The sequence below is a fragment of the Microplitis mediator genome, chromosome 11 (genome assembly GCF_029852145.1).
Source record: "Microplitis mediator isolate UGA2020A chromosome 11, iyMicMedi2.1, whole genome shotgun sequence".
In the NCBI taxonomy this organism is placed as follows: domain Eukaryota; kingdom Metazoa; phylum Arthropoda; class Insecta; order Hymenoptera; family Braconidae; genus Microplitis; species Microplitis mediator.
In genome coordinates this window covers 14,786,247-14,805,812 of record NC_079979.1, presented here as the reverse complement: position 1 = coordinate 14,805,812, position 19,566 = coordinate 14,786,247, and the positions used below count along the sequence as shown (strand labels likewise).

The 19,566-nt window shown below is 30.2% G+C and overlaps 1 protein-coding gene across 4 annotated transcripts; it reads right to left on the bottom strand.

The window, feature by feature from the left end:
- Nucleotides 1-3,670: 3,670 nt before the first annotated feature.
- LOC130677152 (zinc finger FYVE domain-containing protein 9) lies at nucleotides 3,671-17,594 on the bottom strand. 4 transcript variants are annotated; one of them, XM_057483790.1, is made up of 10 exons: nucleotides 17,252-17,594; nucleotides 16,470-17,162; nucleotides 12,452-14,044; nucleotides 10,793-11,049; nucleotides 10,590-10,689; nucleotides 10,440-10,513; nucleotides 8,571-8,748; nucleotides 8,089-8,280; nucleotides 5,568-6,958; nucleotides 3,671-4,393 (listed from the first exon to the last, which is right to left on the bottom strand). In XM_057483790.1, exons 1-10 carry the CDS (start codon nucleotides 17,307-17,309, stop codon nucleotides 4,238-4,240), a joined length of 4,692 nt encoding a protein of 1,563 aa, XP_057339773.1. In that variant the 5' UTR covers nucleotides 17,310-17,594; the 3' UTR covers nucleotides 3,671-4,237. The 4 variants fall into 4 exon arrangements, with proteins under 4 accessions (XP_057339773.1, XP_057339775.1, XP_057339772.1 ...); XM_057483792.1 differs by having other exon boundaries at nucleotides 8,089-8,307; nucleotides 8,571-8,685; nucleotides 17,252-17,589; XM_057483789.1 differs by having other exon boundaries at nucleotides 8,089-8,307; nucleotides 17,252-17,588.
- Between the last annotated feature and the right edge of the window lie 1,972 nt (nucleotides 17,595-19,566).

The following is a 19,566-nucleotide window of genomic DNA, read 5'->3' as shown; positions in this document are numbered from 1 at the left end:
GAAATTTTAAATATTCTTTATGAAAATAAATTATTTAATCTACAATCCTTATGTATGCACATTTTATCTTGATTTTAGTCGTAATTGTCGTTAGTCATTAATTTTTTAATTTTCATATTTACATTCAGAAAAGCCACAAGCAACTACAGTCGGACCTCGTTATAAGACTATTTGCTGTTTTTTTTATAAACCAGGTATCGCAATAGTTTGAGAGAGAAGCTAATAGTCTTATAACGAGATCCTGCTGTATATTTAAATAGGGTTTTTTAAACTTGCAACATTGTTAAGGTGGGAGCTGCCAATGCCGAATATAATTGTCTACCATTTCATCATTTTGCGTCATAAGTGAACGAGGAAAATTGATAGTGCAGTAATTATGATAATAATAATTGGACTATACATCGGAATATTCATATTCATATTTGTTATCGTAGAAGTTGATTACTGGCTAATTTACAGCCATTTTCAGCCAGTCCCCCCCACTTTTTAAAAATTTTCAATGACTTTTAATTGTACTAAGAGTACACTGATTAAAAAAAATGATTAAAAAGTATTTAAAATGATTTGTTTTTTAATCATTTTAAATACTTTTTAATCCTTCAAATCATTTCTAATCCTGTCTCTTATGGACATTTAACGTGTGAAATCATTTTTAATCATTTTTTTTAATCAGGGTATTTAAATTTTATCAATGAATTAAAAAAAAATTAAAGCATTAATTTAAAAATCGAAATAAAAAAAAATTTTTAATGTACCACGTTTCTAAAACAGTCTAAAAAGTATAAAATAATTTCTCTAAGCCACATGAAGATTTAAAACCACATTCAGATTCCGAACTTTTTATAGATAGTCCTGAAAATTTATGATTGTGATTTTTTAAGAACTATGAAAATACTTGTAAGATTTAAAACGGAAAACGTGGGGCGCATGCCTCAGATAATTGATGCATTAATAGTTCAACTAACAATTTTATTGCACTACAAATGATTTGAACTAATGTTAACGTTTTTTCACTGATAGCTCCTATCTACACTTTTTACAGTTATGTATAGCATGCACCCCACGTTTTCCGTTTTAAATCTTACAAGTATTTTCATAGTTATTAAAAAATCACAATCATAAATTTTCAGAACTATCTGTAAGAAGTTCGGAATCTGAATGTGGTTTTAAATCTCCATGTGGCTTAGAGAAATTATTTTCTACTTTTTAGTCTGTTTTAAAAACGTGATACATTAAAATTTTTTTTTATTTTGATTTATTTTCTGCTTTTTAGTATTGTGTGTGTGAAATTTCGGAATTGATTTTTACAACCTTGATAAGACAATGACAGAGACATGCAACAAATTTCAGGTTTATTTCAGTTTCTTCTCAACTGATCATATCTAAAATAGAAAATCGTTATATCTACCTACCAATAAAATATCAAACTATTTAATTGTGATTTATTTTTTTTTCTGAAACATAAAATTGAGAAGAACGCAAAAATCATTTTTTATAAGATTTATAATTAAAAAAATATTAACAGAAATCGAAACCAGGTCCATTTTAGTGAAAAATTTCAAATTCATGACTACTTATAATGCTGGAGGTCCTAGGTCCTAGTTGTCACATTCTTTCCTTCATTGCATCTTCATTACACGGTGTGAAATTGAAATTGATTGTGAAAATTTTTACCGAATAGATAAACAAACAAATATGAATTTTTCGTTCTCTTATTTTTCATTTATTCATTTTTTTGTTCGTTTTTTTCTTCTTCCTCTACTGCTTCTCCTTCTTCATTTGTGTTTTTGGTTTTTCTTTCATTTTCTTGCATTGTCATCTGATTCTGAGCTATATTTCAAATTTCAAGTCTCTAGCTCATCGGGAAGTTTTACTTAAAAATCAATTACAAAATTCCACCCGAACAGGCATACATGAAAGCGAGTTAATAAAAACGTGGTAATAATAAAGGACAACGCAGTCATTGTTGTCGAGACATAGATTTGAAAAAAAAGTACTTACAGTTGTTATCAATTAGGAGTTGAACGAAGTTTTGTAAATAAATTTAAGCCTCAAAAATTTGATATTCAAAATTATGAAGATTTTAATGAAATTTATTTTAAGAATTTCGTTTAACTCCTAATTGATATCAACTGTAAATCATTTTTTTTTAAATCCACTCTCTCAAAATCAACCAGTGAAATCCACTGGTGAATCAGTGGATTTCACTGGTTCATAATTAAGAGAGTACGTCTCGGAAAAATTGTAACTGCGATGCCTTTTTTTTCAATTAATGCTTTAACTATTTTGTAATTAATTATCAAAATTTTAATACGGTCATATTACAGTTGAAAGTCATTGAATATTTTTAAAAAGTGGTGGGCACTGTCTGGAAACGGCCTCAAATAATTAACTATAAATATATGGTATAAAGCATATCGTAGACAGCGATCCGTAGAGCAGTAGCTGGTAAAGCAGCCCGCTAAAGAAATTTCGTATGAATGAATTTTCGTAGATTCAAATACAGGGTGGCCACGAACCAGGAAAACTGGGAATATCGGGAATTATCAGGGAATTTAATGCAACTGGGAAATATCATGGAAATGTCAGGGGATGTCAAAAAGTATCCGAGAATTAAATTTTATCAGTTCAAAATTTAAAAAATTTTCAATTATACACTAGTTATAAAAATTAAGGGATATTAAAAAAATTTCAAATTTTAAAGTGATTTTTCACAGATTGTAACTCGAAGGAAAATGGTCATACGACAAAAACAAAAAAGGCAAATTGTAGATTCAAGTGTCCAGTTTTCTGATCTGGTCTTTAAATTTTTTTATTATGTGCGGTTCCGGAGTAACCTTAAGAAAACTATCGAAAAAGAAATTTACCAAATTTTTGCTGGTCTTAAAAACGGTCTTCGAGCTTCAATAAATTTTTTTCGATAATTATGATTGATTTTTGATTGCTCCGGAACCGTGCATAATAAAAAAATTTAAAGACCCAGATCAGAAAACTAGACACTTGAAGCTACAGCTTGACCTTTTTGTTTTTATTGTAAGACCACTTTCCTTCGAGTTACAAACTGTTTAAAATTACTAAAAAATTTGTAATTTTTATAATATCCCTTAATTTTTGTAACCAGTGTATTTTGAATTTATTTAAATCATAAAATTTCTTATTAAATATTTAAACTTATACATTTTTAACATCGGATAATCAAAAGTAGGCAATATTAATTTATTTTATTGCCATTTTTTATGGTTTCTCGCATGATTTAATTATTAAATTTAATTATTAAAAATGAAAATATAATAAAAACTTTGAATATCTAAATGATACGAATAAAATTTCTAAATCAGGGAAAAATGTGAAAAGTTTTACTGGAAAACCGGGAAATGTCAGGGAATTTTGAAATCATTGCTTTGTGGCCACCCTGAAACAGGAAAGGAATTGGATCAAGAATTTGCCATCGTTTGAATTAATAAATTTATTTACACATTTAAAAACTCGGTACTGGATTTTGATATATATATATTTATATATACACGTTAAAAAAGAAAAGAAAACACATTTATAATTTATATCTCCCCTAAAAGTAAATATCAATATTAAGTATAATAACACTGTACAGTTAAAATTATTTTAAGCGTTAAAATTTCATTTAAGTTACAAATGAATACATGGTAACATGATATATATATATATATTTAATTATTAAATCTAATAAAAAATAATAAAGATTTATTTTGTTCAGTAATCTATTAATTTTTAAATACTAAATATTCATCATCTCATAACAAATTAATAGTAATCAATAGTGGACGTTAAATTTATAATTATAATAATAAAATGTTTAATTATTTTAATAATTATCTACATTAATTATTTGATGTACAAATAATAAAAATAATAATACATTCAAATTATCTAATTCGTTCAGTTTAAAATTTTTTTATACACATCGCTGAGATTCTTTTCCATTCATCCTCATGACATGATTATTAATTAACAAATCATACATTTGTTATATCAATTCTCTTTACAAAATTGGTTTCCAATCAATAATCAATAATACAAAATATAACTTTGGTTATTTGACAAACCCTTGTCTTAAAAAAAAAAAAAAAGAAAAATTGCACGAATAAATAATTTATAATTAGTACAATTATAATTTCTAATAGTAAATAAAATTTATTTTAAATATACATGATTAATTAAATAATAATAAATAAAAATAAATATTTACTTATTATTATATTTAATCATCCAGAACGTGGAAAATTAATTCAAGCACAGTATTTATTTCCTGACTACTTTGTGCGGCTTTGTGTAACACTTGTATCAATTCATTGTCCAAACTATTCATATAAATTGGTGGTAATCTTGTTGATTCACTGCCAGCTTCATAACCAACCTGGAAAAAAAAATTTTCTTTAATTAAATCCCTAACCTGGCGGATCCTTATTACAGCCAATTACGGTAATTTACCGCACTCGGCCACAATTTACCGTAAAATACGTCAGGTTGCGTCAATTTACAGTAATATGCGGTAATTTACAGCGAACTGCGAAAAAACAGAAATTTACCGTAAGCTGCGGTATTTTTACCGTATACTTTTTTATTTCACCACTTTTTACCGTGCAATAATTCACTTTACGGTAGACTACCACCCCCACACTGCAAGTTTACGGTTAAAATGCCGTAATTTTGCCATCGAATACTGTACGTTCACTGTAGAATACCGTATTTTACCGCAATTACGGTATTTTTACGTAAAATACGGTAATTTACTGCTATCTCTGGCATTTTTACCGTAGCACAGTGCAATACTCCACGGTAAATTACCGACACCGCGCTGCAAGTTTGCGGGTAAAATACCGCACTTTTGCGGTTGAATACTGTACTTTTTCTGTATAATACCGTATTTGACCTGAATTACGGTATTTTAACGTAAAATACCGTAATTTACTACAATCTCCGGCATTTTTACCGTATTACAGCGCAGCGTTCCACTTTAGATAAATTACCGACCTCGCACTGCAAGTTTACGGTTAAAATACCGTAGTTTTGTCGTTGAATACTTTCCGTTTACTGTAGAATACCGTATTTGTCCTTAATCACGGTATTTTACCGTAAAATACCGAATTGCGCCGTAGAATCTTTTAATTTATCGCAAAATACCCTATTTCTATGGCAAATTTACCACTTTTTACAGTAGAATACGGCAAATTACAGTAAAATACGGTAATTTACTACAATCTGCGGCATTTTGGCCGTAACACAGTGCAATACTTCACTTTACGGTAAAATTTCATAATTTTGCACAAAATCTGCATGTTTACAGTGAAATACCGAAATGTTACTGCACGTTTGCGGTTGAATATCGCAGTTTATCGTAAAATACTATAATTTACTCAACATGCCGCAATTTGCCACAGGATACCGGAATTTGTGGTAAAATACCGTAATTCTTTCAAATACCGTAAATTACGGTAATCACAGTAGTTCAGATTCGCCAGGAATATTTTTATTTCTCTTAATAAATTAATAAAACAAATTACAATAAAAAGAAAAAAAAGTAAACGTACATTATCAGGATGAATAGTAGCACGTACACCAAGCTTAGTAAGTCCTGCCGTAGCTAACAGATCCAACAGTTTAACCAGGGCGGTACAAGTAGCCCGTGCAATATTTTCAGACAACTTATTGATATCCACAGGATCATGGACTCCATTTGGATGGTCATCGGATTTAATGATAAACACTTCGGTCCATCTGATAAATCTACTGGTTCCCATGTAATCTGTGCCATTGTGCACCCTGATAGACGGAACGCCATCCATAGGCTTGCCATCAATAGGACTCTTCACTCCAAGATTAAATTGTACATCATTGTCGACCCACTTAATATTAACAGTCTCATCTGGTTCCGCGGCGCCCTGGCGCCCACATCCAATTGAAAAGTCATGCATATTTTTCAAGGCCGCTTTCAGGGCTTCCATTTTCTCCGGCATTATTTGAACCATCAGTCCGTCCTCGACGATGCTCGACTTGGCGGACAAACCCATGGAAGACTTCAAGGCTCCATTTACAACAACGAAACTCGCTCCAGTAACACGACGCGGTTTGTTGTGAATATTGATAGCCTGAGTTTGATAATTGCTCTCATCTCCAGTGTTTGTTTGGATGCAAACAAGATGTGAGTCAGCATGGATACTAAAATTAGCAGCAAATGCGAGAACGTGATCGTTTGAATTATTTAAACCTTTTATAACTTGATCGTAACGATTTCGCGGTAGCAAAACATCTGTCGTTCTATCCTGCATGTGAATAGTAAGTCCTCTCACACTGGGTAATGTGTAAGCATAATTCCTAAAGTCCGCGAGGACTTTCATTATTGTATGACCGATTTCAAAGTAAACAGCGTCGCGGAATCTCACGGACACCAACGGACATGGGTAGTAACGATATTCAGCTCCGAGACGAAGGACTAAACGCAGAGGGAACACTTTTGCCCAGGGTGTTTCCCAACGGTGTACTAATAATCCAACGAGGAATGGCGCTGGTGGTAATACTATTTTTTGCAGACATTGGAAGGTCTGTCGGATGAAGAGGAAACCCGCGTGCTCACGGGAACCCAGTAGATTACCGCCTTGATGGATTGACACGCCGAGCTCTGTCACGGTGTTGCCTTTTATCGCTTCGGTGTACAGTTGGTTTATATGAATAAGTAAATCTTTCGGTATCAGCGACTCCTCGGGCAAAGTTTCTATCAAAAAAATAACTTCGTCTTGTCCAACGCACGCTAAACCACGTGAGGTTACATTCCAACAAATTTTATTCACGCAACAGTTCAAATTTGTTATTTTAACGTAGGCATAGAGGTTGCGGTTAATTGCAAACATTACCGGCGGCTCGCAATCATTTTTTAGAGACTGGTACAATCCTGATTGATCTATTACTTCGTGATACATTATTTCTATAATTAAATTTTTTTAATTAATATTTTTTTTATTTAATCTTGAACACGGAGAAAAATTTATGGTAAGTATTACATTACATTATGGGAATGGTTTCCATAACGTATGGTAACCGGTTTTTTGAAAATACCGATTAAAGGAACGGCACCCATACAGATTATGGTAACCATTACTATCTATATAGTTTTCATTCCTATACAATATGGGATTAGTTCCTATAAAATTATGGTAATCGTTCCCATAATATTAAGGTAACTGTTACCATATAGTATGGTAATGATTACCGTATGTTATGGCAACCATTATCATAATATTATAGTAACCATTATCGTATAATATTGGTAACCATTACCATGATATTACAGTAACCATTTCCGTATATTATAGTAGCCATGACCTTATACTATAGTAATCATGACCGTATATTATTAGTAACCATTACCATAACATTATAGTAACCATTACCTTATACTATAGTAATCATGACCGTATATTATGGTAACCATTACTATATATTATAGTAACCATTACCTTATATTATAGTAATCATTGTCGTCTATTATGGTAACTATTACCGTATATTATTGTTAACCATTACCATAATATTACAGTAACCATTACCATATATTATAGTAATCATTACCGTATATTATGGTAACCATTACTGTATATTATTAGCAACCATTACCATAGATTATAGTCACCAGTACCTTATATTATAGTAATCATTGCCGTCTATCATGGTTACCATTACCATAATATTACAGTAACCATTACCATATATTATAGGAACGGTTACCATGATTTATAGAGTTTATTCCCATACGCACCTAGCAACCGTTACAATGCGAATATAGGATTTATTCCTATGTGATTATGGGAACTATTCCCATGAGTATGGTAATCATTACCACAATTCAGTTACCATGCAGTATAGTAACTATTACCCAATCATAGGAATTGTTCCCATAGATATAGAAACTTTTTCCAGAAATTATGGGCACATAGACCACAATTCCTAGTAATTATTACCACAGCTTTATGGGTCGATATTTCATAAACGTGCTAAGGACGGTTACCATAATTTTCTCTCCGTGAACCTCCGGATAATTAATAAATAAAATCTTACGGCCTTTATGAATAGTTACTGTTGGTGGCAACATATTAACATCTTGAGGAATATAACTATTAGTATGTGGATCTAGTGGTGGTAAATTTTGTCTCTTGGTAGTTGAAGAAGTTGACTGGGTACCTGGTGATGGTACGCGCTTGCTTCCAACTTTCCGATAAGGCGGCTTTAGATCCCACGAAGCATCGAGCTCTGTCAGGTCACATCCAGGCCTTATTCCTGTGTTTTATACGTAGTTGCCCGGGTGAAAATAAAAACAGTTGGGACAGGAACGGGCCATAAAAAGCAAAGGGACAGGTGTTGTTGTAATTTATAAATAATAATCATAAGTAATATTGATTTAAAAATTTTTTAAATAAATAACGGGACAAATCAAAAGCAAATTAAAGCATAAAGACACTTGGGCTCAATAGGAATTTACGGATTGGCTAGCACATATTTATTTAATATCTTTACTTATTATTAGGAATTTATTAACTTACCGTCACTGAACATGACGGATTTCTGTCCTTCTGGACGTTGCTTCGTGCTGCCTTCACGTTTCAATACCCCGACGGGCACCATAACTGACGGCGGTGACGGCAATCCGCCTGCTAACTGCTGCAAAGGAGGTATTGTTGAACAATATTCCATTGGATTATTCGGATTCGGCTGTCTTCCCTGTAACCATTTGTCGAATACTCCAAAATAATACTACTGTACATTCGTAATCTTTATGATTTATAATAAAATTATTCAAGCAAATACAGCAAACCAATAAAAAATATTTTAAAAAGACACACATTGAGATAAACAAAATAAATTTATTGAAATGAAAATATAAAGTAACATGCGGATGTATTCAACAAGTTGTTACAGACGAAAAGAACCAAATAAATAATTATTTTAGAGGTATAGTAAAATAATCATTTAAAATACAATTTTTTTGTGAAAGTATTATCATTCTCATTACACAAATAGTTTAATTTCTTTGACACCGGGTGCCATTTTGACCTCAGACGATTTTCAATTGATTTTTTTTTAAAACTTATTTACGGGACCAAAATTATCTTGGAGTAAAACCCGAAATTTTTTTTTAAATATTGAAAATTTAACAGGGTGGCCACAAAGAAATGATTTCAAAATTCCCTGATATTTCCCGGTTTTTCAGTAAAGTTTTTCACATTTTTCCCGGATTTAGAAATTTTATTCGTATTATATAGATATTCAAAGTTTTTATTATATTTTCATTTTTAATAATTAAATTTGATAATTAAATCATGCGAGAAACCATAAAAAATGGCAATAAAAAAAATTAATATTGCCTACTTTTGATTATCCGATGTTGAAAATGTATAAGTTAAAATATTTAATAAGAAATTTTATGATTTAAATAAATTCAAAATACACTGGTTACAAAAATTAAGGGATATTAAAAAAAATTACAAATTTTTTAGTAATTTTAAACAGTTTGTAACTCGAAGGAAAGTGGTCTTACAATAAAAACAAAAAGGTCAAGCTGTAGCTTCAAGTGTCTAGTTTTCTGATCTGGGTCTTTAAATTTTTTTATTATGCACGGTTCCGGAGCAATCAAAAATCAATCATAATTATCGAAAAAAATTTATTGAAGCTCGAAGACCGTTTTTAAGACGAGCAAAAATTTGGTAAATTTCTTTTTCGATAGTTTTCTTAGGATTACTCCGGAACCGCACATAATAAAAAAATATAAAGACCAGATCAGAAAACTAGACACTTGAAGCTACAATTTGCCTTTTTTGTTTTTGTCGTATGACCATTTTCCTTCAAGTAACAACCTGTTGAAAATCACTTTAAAATTTGAAATTTTTTAATATCCCTTAATTTTTATAACTAGTGTATAATTTAAAATTTTTTTAATTTTGAACTGTTACAATTTAATTCCCAGATACTTTTAGAAATTCCCTGACATTTCTATGATATTTCCCGGTTGCATTTAATTCCCTGATAATTCCCGATATTCCCGGTTTTCCCGGTTCGTGGCCACCCTGTTCAAAAAGTGGCGCGAACTTGAGTGAGAAATTTTTTTTAATTTATTTTTTTCAATAAAAATAAAAGTCATGATCAAAACTGAAGCTGCTTTTAAAAATAAAGAAATATGTTCCAGAATTTATTAATAGAAAATTTTTTAATTTTATGAGTACGTAATTTATGCACACTCGGGTCAAAATATCACCTTACGGTACATACGTCATTTTTCAAACTTGTGTTATTTAAGGGTTAAATTTAAAAACAAACCAATTAAATTTTCAAAAATAATTGAGAAAATTTAAAAAAAAAAAAAACAATTCATCAGTCATTTAGCGTGCAAAAATATATAAAAAATTTCACTTTACCTGGGGTGAATTCATACCGGCAGCATTGCTCGTGTAATCACCGGACCAATCACCACTTCCATGTTCACTTTCAGCTAAAAAAATAATATATATAAATCCCATAACACAGAATACTATAAAAAATGCCGGTACTGATGAATTTTAACTCACTTCTGATAAGCTGCAGATAACACGTAGAACAAACTCGTGACTCAACATTTTTTTGATACTCAAGTCTGTACTTTAAATTGCAGCACTTGTTGCACAAGACCTGATCAACAATATTTCAAATTAAAAAACAACAGTAAATTATTTATTCATTTATTTGAAAGAATAAATAATAAATGAACAAACATAACAATGTCTATACATACTTTGCCACAGGCACGACAATGATGACGTCTTTTGATAACAGTAAAACGCATATCACACATCATACAATTGGGCGCTTCACTGTCTGGCACCCAGAAAGGCGGCTGTTTTCCCAGCATTATTCCGAACTCCATTGACGAGCTGTCAGAAACGTCTGGCGATGGATCACGTTCTCTCACAGACTCTTCATTAGCTGCGTTTGCTGGTACTGTTGCCGCTGTTGTTGTCGTACTCGGTTGTTCTTCAACATTAGCAACACCTGGTACACAAGTATACAATAAAATAACGGATCAGCAACCATGACGGCCCGCAATAAGAAACCATACTCTATATATTATTAAATTGCATGCCGCAGTTGGCTCGTTAATTAAGTAAATAACCTGAGTCACGCATCACGAGCTCATGTTTTCCCGATTGATGTGTTAAGGGGAACCAGTAGTGTGAAATTAAAAAAAAATCAAATTTTTATTTTCATACTTCGATAGTCTACAGCTTCAAAAATTACATACTAAAATTTCGAGAAATTACCGAAATTTGCTGACAATTTGACAGCAAAAGTCGGAAAGAAAAATTTGCGGTTCATTTTTCCTCAATTTAGAGGTAAATTTTTTTACTAGAAAAAAACCCAAATACACTGTGAAAAATTCCCAATAAATTTTACTATGGGTGCATAGTAACACCGGACTATAAGAAAACTGATTCAAAAATTACAAGTGTCCCATAGTAAACGTATGCGCAGACTACACGATTGTGGCCTCTGCGTATACGTTTGCTATGGGACACTTGTAAAATTTGTACCAGTTTTCTTATAGTCCGGTGTTACTATGCACCCATAGTAAAATTTGTTGGGAATTTTTCACACTGTAAAAGTTTCCTTGAATTTTTTGTCAACTTCGAGCTTTTCCGTTTTTGAGGACAACTTGTACACAACTTTTGAAATGAGTTTATATTCTAATTCGGGTAGTAAATTTACGTCTACTTGTAAAGCAAGTTTTATACGAATTGACGTCAAAAACGGAAAAGCCCAAAGTTGACGGACATTTGACGAAAAATTTAAGGAAACTTTTGCTTTTGTAGTAAGCTTTTGCAGTTTCTTTTATATGTTCCTCCATACCACGAACCTCCAGTTTTCCGATCGAATAGAAAATTTAATTTTGCCAGGCCAAAAATAATCAAATTTTCGCGCGAAATTTGAAACTGTTTTTAAAAACTCTGCCATTTCATTAAATTTCAATTTTTTTCGATCGAGGGTCATGTCACGGGCAATACCTTCTAGTTTAATAAACTTTTTGTTTTTTTTTATTTCATCCCTGAGAAGGTCACTGTCACTGCAGCAGTGGAGACTTTTTTTTGGAGATTGCGAATAACTCGCTGAATTTTCAATTTTTTTGTCCGAAAATTTAATCAGGGATTTTATTTATACCCACAATATCCACCACTGGGTCTAGATTTTCTTTATATTTTCCATGGGATTTCCATAGAATTTATCTGACGACGATTCTAATTTTTTTTCACAACACCGAGCCCTGGTTCTAGATTTTCTATGGGATTTCTATGGAATTTCCTTTAAAAAAATTCCCAATAATCTTTTTTTCAAGCGGTCACACTAGTGGTCCCCCTTAATCTAAAAATATAAATGAATGATAAAAATTTAAATTTACCTTGTATATTTTCATGTTCGTCCATAGTAACCGTCGAAACGATGTCTAGAGTTTGTGGTCTTACTGGACGGTCTGACCCCAAGTCATCATGATCAGGTTCAGAACCAACAGGTTCTTCAATAGCAGCAGCTTCTGCTTCTGCTTCTACTGTTGTTTCAGCAAATTCACTATCATTTAAATCATTTTCAACTACCGGTTCTTTGACAATTTCTGTACTTGAATTATTTTCAACAAATGAACCGCTATCTTGGTGTTCTTTAACAGTCTTAGTTAATTCACTAATTATTGCTTTAGTTTGAGGTAATACAGTATCAGTTGATTTATCGTTAGTTAATTCACTGGTTATTTTACTATCCGCAGAATTATTTGATTCATCTTTTGCCTTAGACTGACTATTAATATTACTATTGCTATTACTATCATCAATTGGATTTTTAATAATAAAATTACCGTTTTCAGGCTGGTCTAATTCTTGTGCTTGGACAGTAACTGACCCAGACTCAAAAGTATCTGATGATTTTCTTACAGTTTCTCCTGTGCGTTTAATTTTTCTTTCCTTCTCTACAACTATTTTTACCGGTTCGTGATGAAACTTTTCGGTTTCGTCTAAAAAATCACTCGATTCACCACTGGCCCCACTCTTACTGTAATCAATAACTGGAAATTTTTTTGCTTTCTCTTGTAACTTTTCCTCTGAAACCTGAGGTAGTTCCCCGATGGTTACACTCTCAAAAATCGGGGCTTCATTGGCGTCTTCGTCATCATTGGAAACTGATGCAGCTGCTGCTGATGCTACTGGTACTCGGCGTGTTACATCACTAGCATTAGCATTAGTATTAATATTAGCATAAGTTGCTGAGGATCTTGGTACTGATATATTTTCATATGCAGCTTCATGGGCTCGTTCTTCAGCTTCTAATTCTGCTAAATATTTATTTAATTCTTCCTCAGATAAATCATCAATCGTACTAAATCCAACAGGTTTACGTTCTTGTGCTGATGCTCCAAGTCCTGCTGCTGCTACTCCCGATCCAGTTCCACTTCCAGATGATGATGATCCAGCGGGATTTAAATTAACATTTTGAAATACAAGTTTCGCTGGATTAATGCCGCCTGTCAAAACTGTGTCATCTTTTTTATTTAAATTAAATTGTTCATTGAGTCTTTTAGCAGCGATCTCCAGTTCTGTTGTTGTCTCGGGCAAATCACTTGCTCCAATATACAAACGTTCATAAACACCTTGATCTTCGCGGGAATTTTGCTTATCAAAATCAACATTTTCATATACATGCTTAGTTTCATCTTGACTTGTTGATCTCGATGTCTCTCTCGATCGCGCTCTCGCATCACCAGAACTACTCTCTGTACTAGGAATGTTTACAGGAATATTTACATTCTCATATATATGTTTCGTGCAATCCACAGTACCTCTACTATCAGTTTTTTGTCCTTGCATACTTTTAGAAACTTCAACTTCTGTTAATTCTTCTTTACTTCTTTTATCTTCTTCTTTTTTTACATCACATTTAACTGGTAACAATATATTTTCATACTCTGGTAAAGATGTCATACTTTTTTTTACAACTTCTCCAGCTGGAAAAATTTATTTATTTTACATTAAAAATTTTATTAAAATGTTTTATCCCTTAGGGTCATTCTCAGACAGCCCCCCCCCCCTTCCCCCACACTTTTAAAATATTCAATGACTTTCAGTAATGGCCGATTAAAATTTTTACAATTAATTTAAAAAATTTTAAGCATTAATTGGAAAAGGGCAACGCAGTTACAATTTTGCCGTGAGATTTAAAAAAAAATTATTTAGTTGATATCAATTAGGAGTTAAATGAAATTCGGAATATAAATTTCAGTAAAATCTTAACAATTTGAAATGTCAAATTTTTTAGGCTTAAAATTATTAACCGAATTTTGTTTAACTCCTAATTGATAACAATTGTAAGTAATTTTTTTTAAATTTATATCGCCGACAATTGTGACTGCGTTTTTTTTTTTTTCAATTTATGTTTTAATTTTTACAAAATTAATGAATAAAATTTTCATACTATTATAACAGTTGTCATTTAATATTTTCAAAAAGTGGGGGGCACTGTCTGAGAATGCCCTTAATAAAATATTAGACTAAAAAATTTTAATTGATAATTTATTTAAAATATTTTATCCCAGTCTAACACAGAAAATTTTCGTCTTTTTTAAATGAAATAAAACTTGAACATAATTTATACTTTAATAATTATCAATCATAACTTAAAACAAAAACTAATTCTTAAATTTTTTAATGAAGTCAACAGTAAAAAATCTACTGAATCTGTGATAGTATGAGCCGAAAATTGCAGCCACCCCAATCGCCTAAGTACAATCGCCATCAAGTACATGAATATTAATCACAAAAAAAGCATGAGTGTGAATGTAGCAGACATCAGACTCTTTAAAATTATAAATAAATAAGGTAAAAGGCCCTCTACCCGCTCACTTTTCATTGGAGTGAGATTAAATCACTCAATATAAATTAATAAATGAAATGAAAAATCATATTTGTTTTTTGATAGTTATTTTTTGAAGTTTCGAGTATTAGAATAAAATTTAAGTTTGAAGAATAATGTTGATAATTAATTACGAGCGACCTGCAGTCACTACATGACTGCCCAAATATCACTACTAAATTTATAAAATACGCAGAAAAAAGAATTTCTTGCCGCAAAAAATTTTAATTTGCACCAAAAAATTGTATGCATTATCAATTAAATACAAAAATTGTCTTGGGGCGAGAAAAGATTTTTTTGGTCAAGAAATAATTCCTTGCACCAAGTAATTTTTTCTAGTTCTAAATAAATTTTTGTTTTCAATTCACAATGCAAAAAATTTATTGGGGTAAGTAAAAATTTTCTTTAGGCGAGTAAAGATTTTTTGTGTCAATGAATCCTTTTTTTTCTATGCACACTTTTTTGGCTTTGAGAAGCTACCTTAAACCAAAAGGGAGTATAAAAATCTGTCATTTTGGAATAAGTAACGCGATATAAATAATATAGCTGTATGTTCAGTGACATTCAGTCATATTTAGTGACAGAATAATTAAAGTATTAATTTATTTAAAGAAAATAAATACGATCGTCTTTTTTCTCGCATAATTTAAATGTAATTCGAATGATATAGATAAATCTATTTATCTCAATACTTGGCAATTAAAAAGAGTTTAAACTATGAAAAGGCACAAATTCAAGTCAAGACCTATCTAATGAGACCAATTTCAATAACATTAACTAATTCTATCATGTAGATATGCCGGGAACAAAATTTTCCTTATTCTCTTAATAATATAGATTATTAATTTTTTGAATACGGTCCGTGAGTGTACCCATAGTCATTCACTAAAAGTTGTGATGCACCAGTACTCGATCAACACATGGCCCTATAGTCGCTCAAAGACAATATCAATTAAACTATGATAAGTTTATTGATTTGGAAAATAATTTATAAATTATACTACTTTATTCTTTCATAACATAAAATTTCATGAATTTTAAAAATGTATTTAATAAGATATAGTTATAACAATTCTTTAAAAATTTGACGTAACCTAAATTTAATCTAACGAATGAACGTTAAAGTAAAAAATGCCCGGCTTTGCGCGATTTTGAAAACAGTCATTTAATTTAAATTTATAATCTATTATAAAATAATTTGATACATCATATTTTAATATATTTAGATTCACAAATATTGATCAATAATAATATTTTTAGTCGTAATTTTTTTTTACAAAAATTATAAAAAAACGCCTTAAACAGTTAAAGTGAGCGTCTAATGGTACGGAGCGGGTATAGGGGCTTTTACCTTAGAGCAAATAATAAAAAATCCACTTATTAATTTTAAAATTTTTTAAATGCGCATTTTTTAAAAATTTATTTTATCAATTAATTACTCTATTTATTCATAATTCAAAATTTGTCTGATGTCTGCACATTGACTCATAAAAAAATCATATAAAAATAATAAATCTTACCACTTTTACATTCATTGCGATCAATCGAGCAATCAATCCGTTCCATATTAGCACTCGATGCATTGATATATTCATTGAGACTATTGAAAACATTGCTGACACTCGGCTTGATATTAGGCTGGTTCAGTTTCTTATCATAACTATTACTCTTATTAGCAACAACGACATTTGTGTCATTAGAACGTTTCTGTGCAAACTTCTGCTGTATATCATTATGAATAGTTAAATTACTCGGTTCATTATCATTATTAAAAGCGTAATGCTCATTATCATTATTAAAATCAATAGTTTCTTTCTGCTGGACTTTGTCATCAGACATTTGATAGCCCGCTTTACTGAACTCATTAACTGACTCCTTTGCGATGTCTGATTTACGTATGTCCAATGTGTCCAATTTATTTGAATCATCGCCATCATCAATCTCTTCTTCGTCTTCTTCATCATCATCACTTATATCATTTGATTCATACACATTCTTATCAGCATTCAATTGTGTAATTTTCTTATTATCAATTACTCGCTCTGTTAATTTATCATCTTTATAAATACTTGGAGTATTACTACTACTATTATTAGTAGTATTAGTATTAGAAGTAGTACTGTCATTTATTTGATGATTGATAGTCATGGGTAGACATTTTTTATTTTTAATAACTGATGCATCTTCAACTGATGCCACTTGTTCTGCGCAATCTAGATATCAATTATTAATTATTAATAAATAAATAAATAAATTTAAAAATTAACTAATGATTAATTAATTAAATAAATAAATTTATTACCTTCATTAAACTCAAATTCGTCAAGTACTTTATCAAGATCAACAGCGAATTTCTCCATTGTCTCAATTAAAATATATATATGTATATATATTTAAGTAAAATATATAAAACAAAATAATTCCGTTACAAAAGTGAATGGAAAGTTGCAACGACACTTAAAACTTGTGTAAGAAATTTATTGAGGTAAAAAAAGTTTTTAAAAAAAATCTTGATGACGAATTGTGGAGAAAACGTCACTTATATTTTTTATACGCCCATTGTTATTAAATTGCACTATTAACTATTGGTTTAATTTTTTTTTATCACTTTTAATAAATATATAAAATTTATATTTATATTTTTAAAATGCGTTAATTATTTTAACATGAAAATTTAAATATTTTAGCGGATAAAATATTTAGCAGTTGATTAGATTATTAGTCTAGTTATTTACGACGTATTTTATGTGAGAATAAAAAAGAGGAGGATAATTTAAATTGTGTAATTGACAATGTAGATTTATGGATTTATATATTAAATAATATAATATAATAATTGATAATTATTGTAGCGAAAAAAAAATGATTATTATTGAAATCCACATCACGGCGCCATCTTAAATAAATTTTAATATTTTCACTATCAATATTAAACACTTCTAAATTCTCATAAATTATATTTTATCATATTTTAAATTATTTTTTATACTTTATATTGTCACTTGACAATTAACACAACTGACAAGGACGTATTTTAGAGATTACTATACTTTGATGATAAATCAAATAAAACATTTTATTATTTTATTTTTTTTATCACAACACTAATTTGCGACGATCTGAAGTTCGCTTTGTTACCGTCGTTTCATTGACTTGACAGTGAAAATAAAAAAATTACATTTACATATTGATGTAGGTTATATATGTATATTATATTCACACATATGCGTGTGTGAAATGAAACCTATTGTTGATAAGACAACTGACTACTTTATCAATGGCAGCTTCATTACCGGAGTTGCTTTTTAAAAAAGCGCGCGAATGTTTAAAAATTTAAAGTCCGCGTATTATTTCAAGGAGCACAGAGGCAACTCAAGATGTCTTTTAAAAGGACAAGACAAATTTTTTTTTTGGTCTCAAAGTCAAGTTTTTTTTATATAAATAAGATATTCAGATGTTGGGCCTACAAGTCAGAAAATTTGTGCCCTTTTTGATGATACTGAAGTTAGCTGACGTCTTATACTTTTTTGATTTTTTTAAAAACGATGAATTATAAAAAAATAATATTTGAAAAAATTGCATTTATAGTTTTTTAAATTTTCTACATGTGCATATTTTTAGTTTTTGTTTTTTTGTAATTGAATTGTTGAAAAAAAATCCGAAAATTACTAATTTTCTGCTAACTTCAGGATCATTAAAACTTACTGCGTTTTAAAATTAGATATTGAACATAACATCAAAAAAAATTATCACAAAATTAATACTTTACGGTAATAAATTACGCGCACTAACAGATTTAACCTTTTTTTTCAAGGCAGTAAACAATATGATTGATTCTTCAGAAATATTGTCAGATATCAAGTTCAACATTCCGAATAAGAATCTGAGGGAAAACAGACTTTTAGAAGTACCATACTCCAATAAGTCATTTATACAAAACGGACCCAGGAACAGAATATTTGGACTAGTCAATGAATACTCAAAAACTGTAAATTCCTTTGGTGGATCTCTTAATTAATTCAAAAAGTCAATTCAAATGGAAATGGAAACCAGAGTGAAAGCTGAAGCCAAAAATTAAGAATAATTAGAATATTCAAATGAATCGTTTATTTGAGAAACCCCATAAGTCATTTTTTTTACGAAATTGGGTTTTTTTGCATTTTTGGGTTCTTTGGATGTCCCTCCATAGAAATCAATCAAAATATGCATCAAATCAGCGTTTAAAAAAAAATGAACGGGGTGAGCAATTTCATTTAATTGAGGAACCCCATAAGTCAATGACTTAAATAAACATATGCAGTTTTAGTTTTACAGAAATCAGTTTTTTTTATTTTTTATTTAAAATTCGCGCTTTTTTGGGAAATTAATTTCAAATGTTGTTTTATTGTTGACTGTTGTATGACTAATTAAAATGTTTAAATTAATTATAATTTTTCGTAATTTCTGAGTCTCAGAGTTCAAATACTTCATTTTATCAGTGTAATAAATCATTTGAGTGGAAACATTTAAAAAAACAATGATTTTATAACTTTTTTTTTCCGTTTGGTTGAGAAACCCCATAAGTCAATCAACTTTAAATAATTTTTTTAAGTAGTTTCAGTTAAAAAATTAAATTTT